The following is a 12,347-nucleotide window of genomic DNA, read 5'->3' on the forward strand; positions in this document are numbered from 1 at the left end:
AGAATATGCCAGGTACATGTTAGGGGGACTCTCGGACAATGCCAATGGGTGATAGGTGGGTGTTGAAACTCTGCATGGCCAAATGCCATTCAGCTGACAGCTGTCTGTATTCCAGTGTCCCCTTGTCACATTGACACCCCCTGCACTGTGAATCATGAGCTGCTGCACTAATGATTTGCTTCCCAAAGGGAAGGCAAAGCAATCCGGCTTGGTGGGTGTGGGCTCCCCACTTGCATGCCCTCCTCAGTTAGTGTCACCCTGCTCCCTGGGTAGCGATACTGCCTCACTGCCCTGTCAGGGCTACTTGGCTGGATACATTGGCTTTCCTGTCCTCTTATCTCCAGCAGACTTTGGGATTTTCCGCCGGGTGGCGATGGTGCTGTACACGGACTGTATCCAGCAGTGCAGCCGGCCAATGTACATGGTAGGTGGTTTCCCAAGCCCCAGCCCATCCTTGGCAGTTACTCAGTTGCCGGCTAGGGAGTGGTTAAAGCTGTGCAGAGCGTGTGTAGGCAGCACATGTGGCTCTTCAAATGAGTGGACAAAGAAATCTTTTTTTTTGAAAACCCTCTCCAACAAAATAAAGCTTCTGTCTTTGGTCTGGAATTCCACGCTCTTTGTCTTAGGCCGCAGGATGCTTTTGTGGGGAGTTTGAGGTGAATTGGTCAAGGAAGGGGGATATTTTTAAAAACATCGATGATTCGGAAGCTGTTAGCATAGGGAGGTCAGCACTGCATTCCCAACAGTTGCTGTCCTACAGCCTTACCCTGGTTGTTGCTTTAGTGGCAGACCTACAGCTGCTGTTGTTTCTGCTTCGCCCTAGGGCTGACGGGGTTTTGCAGACAAAACCAAGATGTGGTTGTTACCCAAGTCCCTTAAACTCACTTCTTGTCAGAGGCTGTTCAGCACTGACTCCAGCCTGGCGCCTCGTGTGCCTTATGGGCTGAGCCGTTCCTGGCTGTCCTGGGTGACTGAATTTTCAAGCAGCTAGGCTCCACACACCCCGTCTGTTTCTTTTTTAAAAGAGGCTTCTTTTACTTCTCCTGGGACATGACAGACTGAATTTCCCAAGCAGTGTATGACCACGGGGATCTTAAGAAAACACTGTTAATTAGGAAGAAAAATTCAGACCTACAACACCAGAACAAGTTGAATGTGATGACAGCAGGTCTAGGCTCAAAGGGGCATCTTCCACTTAAAAAGCCTGCAAAGTTTTTCACCCGTTATAATTGCTATAGTTAGTTACAAGAACTACCTGAGCTCACTGGAACTGAAAAGGTTGGGGAGAAGGGGGAATTCTCTTATGTGTTTGACAGCGCTTTGTGCTTAATCGTTTTCCCTGTTTCCCTTGTGTAGTCAGTTCCTTTCTGTGTGTGAGATTATTATTATTATTTATTATTAAGAAATAGGAAAAATACTATTTGTAAAATCACAAAAACTGACCAGGGGATTCAGGGGCTGGTGCATTACCGGAAACATCTTGGAACTCCTTTTTTGGAACAGATTAGATTTCTACTCCACAATATCCCTTTAAAATCCATAAAATTGGAGCAATTTGTTTTCCTAGCACAAATGTTCACCCAAAAAAAAGGATCTGACACTCACGCATTCATGCATTTGTGAGAGGCAAATTTTAAATCTGTGAGAGTCTCTTGAACTGCCGTAACAAACTTCTCTGCCTGCACTCCTCGCCACGTTTTGTATAGCATTGGTGAAGACTGAACATTCATCAGCTGTGATTATTGTGCCTTCTCCCCAGGACAGAATGGTGCTGCTTATTGTTGGAAACCTGGTCAACTGGTCCTTGTAAGTAGTAGTGGGGTGTGCGCGTGTTTCAGCATTGATTGTTGTAGGTGGCTGGAATGGGGGTAGAAATGTAGTGGTCTTTGTGTGGGAGTCTTTCAGATCCTTCTGCTGGATTTCAGCAACCCTAAAGTGGAGGTGAGTTCCAGGCTTTACAGAGCTGAAACCAGGGGCATGATCCTGTTAGAGCTGAGAAGCTAAAATGGGTCAGGCCTGCTCAATATGTACGTGGGAGACCTCCAGCAAAACGGAGCTGTTGCAGACTGCAGTGTTGGTGGTTTTGTAGGTAGCACTTGTCCGTCCCCTCTGGTAGGGCCCGCTGTTCATGGGGTAGCCTACCCTAGCGAGCTTGAATCCAGCGAGTGTGGCTAAGAACAGCAGTAGAGACGGTGCAGCACAGGGTTCAGCGTAGGTAATACAAGGCCCAGGGTACGTACTCGGCTCGCTAGACCTCACTGTGCAGTTGTCACTGCTGTTGTCACCCATGCTAACTGGATTCAAGCTTGCTAGCCCCTGAACTGCTTGTGCTGTGTAGATGCACCCTGAGTCAGGACTTGTCCAGTGCCCTGCCATGCTGTTAGACCACGTTGCTAGAGGGGCCAGTTCTTGGATGAGATGTAAAATCAAAATCCTGGCCTCTTGTTAAAGTTTCCTTGGTGCCTTTTCCCAAGAAAATTCCTTGTTAAAACCTAGTTTGGGCAATTGTATTGTGCCTCCTTAAATCCACCACCAGCAGAATTCTTCATTTCCTCTCCTGTCTTAATTTCCTCCAACAGCCAGGATCACCAAAACGCATTTTGCTCCAGCCACTCCCCTGCACCAGGGGTAGGGCAGGAACAGCTGGCGTAGCTTTGCCATAGCTGTGGATTTCACTATATGGAGGGTGCTGCTGCTTTAAGGCAGCTTTCCAGGAATGTTGTGCCCCTGGAGTGGTTCAGAAGAGACGAACACATGGCTAAAAATCTGGCCTTTTATTGCTGAAATGAAGCCACCTCTGGCTGCTTAACAGTCCACAACTACAGCACAACCACCCAGGAAAGGGAGCGAAGAATCCCAAATTCAACTGAAAAACAAGGGAGGAATATAGGCTGTCAGAATGTAAACTTCTCAGCTGGAATGCAGCTCCTAGCTTATGCTCCTAGTCAACGTCCAGTGTAATTTTAACAGATAGTCTGTGTGCTCTGTTGTTTGTGTGGATTGGATCTTCCGAACAGCAGCATGCCACAGGGAGATGTGACTGCAAAAGACAAGAAGTTGGCAGGGGCTCTGGGTCAGGTGTAGGCCCTGAAACTACTTGAACGCCTTCATTTAAAACTGACTAGAGATTTCAAGCTCACTCTGAAGTGGATCCAACTGTCAGATATCCCCTGCTGCCCAGTAGGGCCTGGGAGAAAGGAGGTCCTGCAAGCCAATAAGAGGGGCAGCAGGGGGCACTCTAGTTATTTCCTCTCAGCCTCTCACCCGCCCACGCACAGGTTCTGAATACTGAGCAGAAAAGACAAAATAGTGTCAAATAAGATCGGAAACCACAGAAGTGAGGGCAGGAGCGTGATATATGAGTTGGCTGCGTGGGGGTGGGGAGAGGGCGGGCTAGGACTCCTGGATTCTGTTCTTAGCTCTTCCACTGGCTCCCTGTGGCAAATCACTTTCCCCCACCCCGCCTTAGTTTCTCATTTGTAAAATAGGACATAGAGTATTTACCTGCCACCCCAGAGGGCTGTGAGGCCAAACTGGTGTCCGTCAAGTGTCCTGTGATAGCGGGAGCAGTGTGTGATTGACACATTCTGGAGTCTCCCTCCCTAGTATGGGTGAAGAAGTTGGTTAATGTGTCTGTCTCTGTCCCTCCCTTCTCTCAGTGCTGTCTTTGGACTGGTGTATCGGCCAAGGGACTTTGCCTCCTACATGCTGGGGATCTTTATCTGTAACCTACTGCTGTATCTGGCCTTTTACATCATCATGAAGGTAAAGGAGGCAGCTTGTTTGCCCTTATCAGCCCTTATTTCCTCTGCCTTCCCGTTGGGGGAACGAAGGCCTTTCGTGCAGCAGTTCCTTGTGTCTCCACCACTCCTGCAGTGCAGTGTGAAGGGGGGCTGGCTGCCCAATGTCTGCGCCCCTCGCTGCTCCTCTGCAATGTCCACTCCCACTGGGGACTTGCTAATTCTGCAGCATGGGGGGCCTTGGTGTTAGGGGCTTGGGGGAAACCCATCGGCAACACATGATCAGCTATTTTTTTTACAGAAACCATGTGGGACAGCCATACATCAGTCCACTTTACACTATGAGGGCACCAGTGCATTCTGGGACTCCAGAGCACCTATCCCCTAGGTAGCACTGTTGCTGGGAGCAGGGGTTTCTGGGTACTTTCCACACAGGGTGCCCTGCACTTAGGGATGTATTCGGAGGATAGGTTGAGCTGTTATAGCTGCAACACTTGTGATTGCCCTGCCGAGGAGCCGTCGCAGACAGCCCATCTTGGGTGTCTCAAACCGAGCTTGTAAAACTCCTGGGCTGGCGTCGGCAAGAGGATGCAGGGCTTTGTGTAGCATTGCAAGCCTGCCAGACGCTGCTTGTTATGTCTCTTTGCAGAGTGCAGACCGGGCCTTAGATTCTCCTAAAAGGGGCAATAAATGAAGCCAGAGCTTTCAGAAAGTTGAAGAGGCAGATGATTTTCTGATCCAAAATTGAGAATAATGGATGCCCTGTGCTACTGACTACACCCTCCTGTTTTCAGGGGTGTGCCGGGACTGTGCCCTTTGCTGTGATTGTGTGCACAGCTGGATGGTTCTTGGAAAGGACATTGTATGTTGCCTCCCTGGGCTGATTTTTGAGGCCTTGTTCCTTTTGATCGTTGCAGCTCCGCAGCTCTGAGAAGCTCCTGCCCATCCCACTGTTCTGCATTGTGGCCACGGCCGCGGTTTGGGCTGCAGCCCTTTACTTCTTCTTCCAAAACCTCAGCAGCTGGGAGGTAAAGGCCACACATTTATCTGTCTTGAGCCCCATCTCTCTCTCTCCCTCTCCCTCTCTTCCTCCATCATTTCTGCTCCCTTTTCCTTCCCCAGTCCATACTTCTGAATATCCCTTTTTATCCTGCAAAAAAATGTTTTAGAAAAAGGCATCTGGATCGTTAATAACCGTACATGACAAAGAAAGGGCAAACTCCTTCAATGTATTGGAAGGATGGGGACTATTACAGACATGAGCCAAAAATAACTGCACTAGCGCAGGAATAGCCAAGGGCATCACGTACCACACTGTTGATCCCGTGTGTTCCTTATTACATTAACGTGAATTGAGAGGGTGGTGTGAAAGTGATCCAGAAAGAGTACTGGCTGTTGGTGGAGAAAGAAAATATAGCTATACCTTGGTAGGTCGGTAACATGAGCTCTTGTAGAAGCTCACAGATCTAGAATTACTCCAGGTGGCTGTTTATTTGGAGGGTAATTTCTTTTCTCCTGCTTCTGTTTGTATAATGGGGGAGGGTTTTTGTCTTTCCAGTGTCTTTCTAGATTCTCCTATGCACTGAATGCTTACTATGCAGAATTCATTATCCCTGAACACCAGTGTTCATACAGAATATTTATTTAAGATTTTGGTGTGGAGGAAGCACAGAGCAGCTGATAAAGAAGTTAGCTTGTATGCAGTGGTGGTGTAGCCGTGTCAGTCCCAGGATATTAGTGAGACCAGATGCGCGAGATAACTTCTTGTATTGGACCAACTTCCATTGGTGAGGGAGACAAGCTTTTCAGCTTACACAGAGCTCTTCTTCAGGTCTGGGAAAGGTACTCGGTGTGTCACAGCTAAATGCAAGATTGAGCAGATAGAAAGTGCACAAATGTCTTTTGCTAAACTAAGGGACCATTCAAGGTGAAGTGGCCCGTTAACAACCCTGTAGACATAGGACAAAAGGAGGGATTAGTGGGTTACAGATTGTTGCAATGACCCATCATTCGAGTGTCATTATTAAGACTATGGCTGTGTCTACACTCGGGACCTTACAGCAGCACCGCTGTACCACTGCAGCTGCCCCGCTGTAAGGTCTCCTGGGTAGCCGCTCTATGCCAATGGGAGAGAGCTCTCCTCCAGCCAGCATAATTTAACCACCCCCAATAAGCGGCGGTAGCTGTGTTGGTGGGTGAGTGTTTCCCACAGACATAGCACTGTCCACACCAGTGCTTTTGTCAGTGTAACTTATGTTGGTCAGGGGAGTGGTTTTTTTCACACCTGACTGACCGAAGTTTTGCTGACAAAAGTGGTAGTGGAGACAAAGCCCATGATTTTTAGTGTCTAGCAGAGGTATGAATTTAAGCTCCCAGGCTCGTCTTTTGTGTTGTGCAGGTTTCCTTGAGGATGAGGATGAGGACTGAGAGGTGAGATATGGAGTGATCACTCTGTGAAAAGTGTTCACCCACAGGTGACGGTGTTTTTGTCTTTTACTAAAATGTTTTCAAAAGACGTGCCTGGGAGCTTAAATTCATTCCTCTGCTAGACAGCAAAAATCAGGGACTGAACAGAGACTCTGGATTTACAGCTTATTACAACAATCTGTAACCCACTAACCCCCCTTTTTTGCCCTCCAAGTGCAGAGGTGCTAGCAGACCAGGTTGTCTGGAATGGTCTCTTACAATATGTGCTCACTACTTTTGCTAAACAATCTGTTCCACCTTGCATTTAGCTGTGACTCTGAGAGTTTCTTCCCCAGTCATAGAGTGGCCAACCCTCCAGGATTGTCTGGGAGTCTCCAGGAATTAAAGATGAATGTTTCGTTATAGATTATGTCTTGTGATGAAACCTCCAGGAATAGTCCAAAATTGGCAACCCTATTCCCAGATCTGAAGAAGACCTGTGTGTGACTCAAGAGCTTCTCTCTCACCAACAGAAGTTGGTCCAGAAAGATATGATCTTACCCAGCTTGTTTCTCCAAAGTTTGTTAGGTTCAGTTTGCCATGAGGGGCTAGAGATGGATACTTTCTTTAATAGGTCAAGTAGCTTAGAAAAAAGGATAGTAGAGAGCTGCACTATGGAGCAGGACGCCTTTTTTGGGTTGGTAACCACAGAGGGCAGAAATTTCTCTGAATGCTTGTAAGTCATTGTATATATCTCTTACCTGCATAATGTTAAAAATCTCATAGACCCGGATCCCTGTGCCGCTGTAGTGCTCCCAGTATTGAGACCGTGATGGTGTTGCCTGCACATGGAAGATCTCGTTGAAATAGAAAGTTTGAACTGCTATTTTCAGTGGTGACAGGGTCAAGGGATAAAGATTGATAGGTGGGGAATCATAGTCACTGTTAGACTTTTTGTGCAACCTATAAGCTAAAGGTGTCTGGAATCCAGGAGTTGAGTCTGTAGAGATTTGTTGCAAGAATGAGCAAATGTCGATAGATGGGGGCGTGTTTTCAGATCAGGTTCTGCCCCCAAGTAGGTCATCGTTTTGGTTAATTCCAAGGGCATGTTTGGTGTTAGAAGGCTCGGGCAGTCTGAGGTAGGCAGAGGTTTGAATTTGTTTGCAGTTTTGTTTATAGCAGCCACAGGAGGGCAGAGAGTGGGGATGGATTTTATTCATGAGTATCACTGAGATGAAACTATCAAGTTCTAGTTTTGTTGTTTTTGTTTGTATTCCACTAGCACCTAGTGGCCCCAGCTGAGATCAGGGCTCCATTGAGCTAGGCACTGTACACAAACAGTTTAAGAAACCATCCTTGCTTTAAAGTGCTCACAATACAGTAAAAGCTGTTTTATCCAGCATGTTGGGGGAATGGGGAGTGCCGGTAAGCGGGAAAATGCTGGTTAACTAAGAGGGAAGGAGCTTGGGTGTGGGAGGGGGCTCAGGGCAGGGGATTGGGGCACGGGAAGTGGCTCGGGGTGCTGGATCCAGGGGACTATCACCTCAGGCGACTCCCCGCAAGTGGCAACCTGTCCTGGCTGTGGCTCTGCACGCTGCCCCTGCCCCAAGCGCTGGCTCTGCAGCTCCCATTGGCCAGGAGCCACAGCAGGGGCAGAGCCTGCTGGTGGAGGCAGCGTGCAGAGCTGCCTGATGCACCTCCACTTAGGAGCAGCCGGGACAGGTCACCGCTTGCCGGGGAGCTGCCTGAGGTGAGTGGCCCCTGGATCCGGCGTCCTGTGCCCCAAGCCTCATTCCACACCCAAACTCCCTCCCAGAGCCTCTGCTCCGCACCCCCACCCCCGCCTCAGCCGCCTGCCAGCCCCATGCCAACCAGACTATAAACCGGACTTTCAATGAAGATCAGAAATGCCGGTTTATAGAGCTTTCCGGTTGGTGAAGTGCCGGATAAAACAGCTTGTACTGTATAAAGAAGGGAGACTGAGTGGGAGGGGAAACAGAGGCTGAAGGTCACGGGGCAGGTCAGTGGCACAGCTGGGTGTCTGAAAGCTGAAGTGGAGAAATTGAGACTAGATCTTGGGTGCACATATTTAACAGTGAGGGTCACTACCATTGGAACAAGTTACCTGGGGTTCGGTGGCTTCTCTATCTCTGGAAGATAAGTTGTAACTTGACCAGAATTACTGGGGAAGGTCTATGGCCTGTTTTATACCAGGGGTCAGACTAGATGGTCACCATGGTGCCTTCTGCCCTTGGAAGCTATGAATCTGGGAGAAGAACCCATGTCTCCAGACTCCAAGTCCAGTGTTCTAGCCCCTCTCTGTCTCCTCATGCTACCGCTTCACTCTCTCCCCTTCACGTTCTCTGCCCACTCGCTCTTACTAAACAGATGCTTCTCCCCGGTGCAGCTCTTTGGTCTGACATCCCACATGGTACCGAAGGGTTAAGCCGGGGGAGTTTTGTGAAATGTTCGGATGGGCGATGCCAGTAACGTGCCATCCAAGTGTCTGTCCCCACTCTGTGTGAGAGAGAAGATATGGGAGCCTGCTCCTCCTCAGCCCTCTGCTCTCTCTCCCTAGGAGACCCCGGCGGAATCCCGAGAGAAGAATCGCCCATGCATCCTGCTGGGCTTCTTTGATGACCATGACGTCTGGCACTTCCTCTCAGCAGCTGCCTTGTTCTTCTCCTTCTTGGTGAGCTTCTCTCTCACTCCATCTCCTGCTCATTCTCCTTCCACCTCTCCTGCTGTTGTTCTTCATCCCTCACTCTATTCCCCCACCACTCCCCATCTTTCTTCTGTTTCACTCTAGCTGGGGCACATATGTAGCCTTGGCCGTGCTGGCAGCCCCCTGGCACCTGGTGGTGTTGTGCTACGTCCTGACCCCTATTCATACAGCCTGCTTCTGGGGAGCATCAACCCCATCCTTGACTTGTCTTTCCACCTGCTCTGCTCCTGAGACTGCCCCTGCAAGGGGATGCTCCAACTCTGAGTTCAACAGCTGTGTCTCCTGCTGTGATTGGGTTGGCTCATTTTCCACCACTCCACCCCCTTCCATTCTTTTAATTACTTCCTTGCCCGGAATCCCCTTGAGGATTGTGGCTGATGCAGCCATAATGGGGCGGGGGGACATTGCCCTTGTTCCTCTCTTCTCTCCCCACACCCCATCTGAGACTCCCTCTTTCTCAGCTGTCACACTAGCGCCCTGCTGGGGACCCCACTGGACCCCCAGTGAAGCCCCTAGTATGGAGCTTTAGCCACTCCTGGGATTCCCTAACTAAAAGTGGCAGGTAAGTTGTATTAGCCAACTGGACTAAGCTTGCTGCCCTTTCTGACCTTGCTGTGTAATGCCAAGGGGGTGCCCCTGGGGGTGGGAGAACAAACTGTCCTTGGGCTGGGGGGGGGAGGGAGAGAGGCAGTGGAGAGGTGAGGTTGAGCCCTTGTCCCCCTGCTGCCTCTCCCCTGCCCCTCCTGAAGCGCATAGTCAGGAGGTGCAGCCAGTTTTGTTTCCTACCCAGCTGTGCGGTGCCTAATGCTGCCCTGGTGGCATTTGCTTTCCTACGACTTTAGTGCTGGTGAAAGGTGTTGGGCTCTGTCCTGAGCAGAGAAGCCCTCTAGTCAGCAGCCACAGAGCAAGTGCAGGCTGGGGAGAAGCACAACAAGCTCCCACCACACCGCGTTGCTCTGGGGATCATCTCTCTCAAGGGGAGAGGAGAGTTCAGTCTCCACAGCCCATTTTGGCCCCAGCCTCTTTGCTGAGGCACCTGACGAGGGGCCAGCCAGTGCCCATTCAGATGGGTTTTTTGTGAGGGGGGCACCTGTGTCACGGCTAGGAAGTGGACTGAGCTCCCGCATCTCATGCCAAGCAGCTGGCAGTTAAAGCTATGTCGCGCGCAGGAGCTGTGTGCTGATCTCTCCCTCTCGTTTTAGGTTCTGTTAACGCTGGATGATGACTTGGATTCTGTGCGGAGAGACAAGATCCCTGTGTTCTGAGTGACAGGAGGTGGGGTGGGGATGGTGTTCTTCATTCTGCTCAGTGGAAGGAGCAGAACCGGCAGCCAGCATTGTCTGGGGAGAATGAACCTGTTGTTGTACAAACAGCACCGACACCCCAGCCAGGTGGAGAGGGAGGAGCAGATAGATCCCACACCAGCAAACAGGAGGTTGCTGTAATAAACAAGGCAAAACCTGAAAGGCAGACAGAGCCCTGCCTGTTCCTCCTCCCTGCCACTCATTGGATCAGGTGTAGCCAGCCAGCATCCTGGAGTCCAGTGCAAGGCAGGTGAGCAGTGCTTTGGCTGGTTCCTCTCCCAGTGGCTGCTGGAAGAGGGAGCTGTGGCCATGTTCATTAAAGGTAGTGTGTTCCTCCAGGGGTGACTTAAACTGTGTTCACCTTCTCCTGCAACCTCTGCCAACCTGAGAAAAGCCACCCAGCAGTCCTGAGCTGCCCCAGGGAGCAGTCTCTTTCTCTCGCTCACTGCCTGGCACTAACCCCAGCAGTGCAATGGGGACATGAGACACAGCGGGCTCCTCAGATGGTGAAGAGCATCTGACACTAGCTCTTGACTCCTTTACCTGCCTTTGTGTTGTGTTGCACTTTCTCTCCCATGAGTATGGTCGTCCGAGGCGATGCGGGTCCCTGTCATGTTTTGTAACTGTTCCCTGCATTCCACGGGCCATTACTGTCAGCACTCTCCACATCTGACCACATCCACGGGCCCCTGCAACCAGAACTGGGAAGGTGTTAGCTCTCACCTTGTGCCAGCCTGAGGAGTGCCTGCTGAGGCTACAGGTAGCAAACAAAGACCAGGCTCAGATCTGTAGCCCCAGCCTTAAACTTGAGCTACTTCATCCTGCAGCTGGAAGAACCTCAGGTCAGTGAAAAGCAATGGGCTGAATGAATTGTTCCACCTGAAAAAGCAACAGTCCTGGGAGATGGTGCTCGACAGTGGTGGGCTCCTACTACCCATGTCCTGGCAGCCCCAGATGCCGATATGTTTGCTCCTCCTTGGCCTCCCTCCCTGTGCTTTTCGGTGGAGGAAAAGTTCGTGGTTGGGTCTTGTCTGGAGATCAGTTCAATGGTAGCTCCCCTCTTGCATCTGAAATGACATCCCGTGACCCTAACACAGCAACTCTTCATTAGAGCCCTCCCTTTGCTGTCCACTCCCTGAGTGGGTGTTTAGAAAAGGGAGCTGTGGAATTACAGCGTAGTGCAGTCATGCATCAGGGCACTGTCCTGTGCATACTAGTGGCGATTTTGCTATTGACTTCAGTAGCTTCAGCAGGGTCAGGCCCATAGCGAAGAAGCTACTTATGAACCTTGGTCTTTCAGGGCTTCTGAATTTACAACCAATCCTTTGCTGTGGACTGAAAGCTGGCAAAGAAGGCTCCCACCGCAGGAGTGAAATGTCCGTGTGATAAAATTCTGAACCAAACGCTGTTTCCCCTCAGCCCTGCTGCAGCCACAAAATAGATTTTGGATTTTTGTTAATAGCTTCTGCATTTTCACTGTTGCCAGAATTGCTACATCATTAAAAACAAGAACAAGGTGTGAAATGTTGCTAATTTTGAATTTAAAAATAGTATCGATTACCTGAGGCCTCCTGTAACTTTTTTAAAAAGTTGCTATTGGAATATTGTTGAATTGTCAAAAAGCAGCGTGTGTGTGGATGTTTGATTCTATGGTAACTATTACACAGAGGCCCTGGGCCACTAGCATTTACTTTGGGGAAAAAGTCTACGGTGAAGCTGTGCTCTGAAAAGTGTCTCGCTCCTGGAAGATGTCCTATTGATTGCTTGAAATTTGTTAAGACTACAAATAAATGAATTCCCAGGCCTCTGACTTCAAGCTGGGTTCTTCTTGTCTTCTGCATTAGAACCGATAAAAGTTGTGCAGACCCAATTCTGCCCTTACCCATACCTGTACAACCACACTGCTGGCAGTGGGCGTATTTAAGAGTAGAAACTTGGGTTGAAGGTTTCTCAAGTCAGGTACCCAAAATCAGTGACCCCTTTTGAAAAGGTTGGCCTAATGTTTTGGAGAAACTGTGGGAAAGGAAACTGCAACCCCTCAACTGTTCGCCAGTCAGTTTATTTCACTGCTGGCACTGTTGGACTGTGAATAATCTGCATCTGTTACAAAATCTCCCAACAGCTCTCACCATATGTTCTTTGTTTAGAATAAATGACTCAGTCCAGAATCTG

The 12,347-nt window shown here is 49.7% G+C and overlaps 1 protein-coding gene across 6 annotated transcripts in view; it reads left to right on the forward strand.

Annotated features, from left to right (window-relative positions):
• Positions 1–11,985, forward strand: part of SIDT1 (SID1 transmembrane family member 1) — a 91,896-nt gene extending 79,911 nt beyond the window's left edge. For 3 of the 6 annotated variants that reach the window (XM_073310113.1, XM_073310073.1, XM_073310094.1), the window contains 6 exons: positions 345–424; positions 1,760–1,806; positions 3,660–3,765; positions 4,658–4,768; positions 8,725–8,838; positions 10,074–11,985. In XM_073310113.1, coding sequence (XP_073166214.1) covers positions 345–424; positions 1,760–1,806; positions 3,660–3,765; positions 4,658–4,768; positions 8,725–8,838; positions 10,074–10,136 — 521 coding nt within the window. In that variant the 3' untranslated portion in view covers positions 10,137–11,985. Of the gene's footprint in view, positions 1–344; positions 425–1,706; positions 3,766–4,657; positions 4,769–8,724; positions 8,839–10,073 lie in introns of those variants that run through there. The other 3 variants (XM_073310083.1, XM_073310103.1, XM_073310122.1) reach the window with 2 other exon arrangements.
• The last annotated feature ends 362 nt before the right edge of the window (positions 11,986–12,347 follow it).

Source organism: Lepidochelys kempii, chromosome 1 (genome assembly GCF_965140265.1).
Source record: "Lepidochelys kempii isolate rLepKem1 chromosome 1, rLepKem1.hap2, whole genome shotgun sequence".
NCBI lineage: Eukaryota > Metazoa > Chordata > Testudines > Cheloniidae > Lepidochelys > Lepidochelys kempii.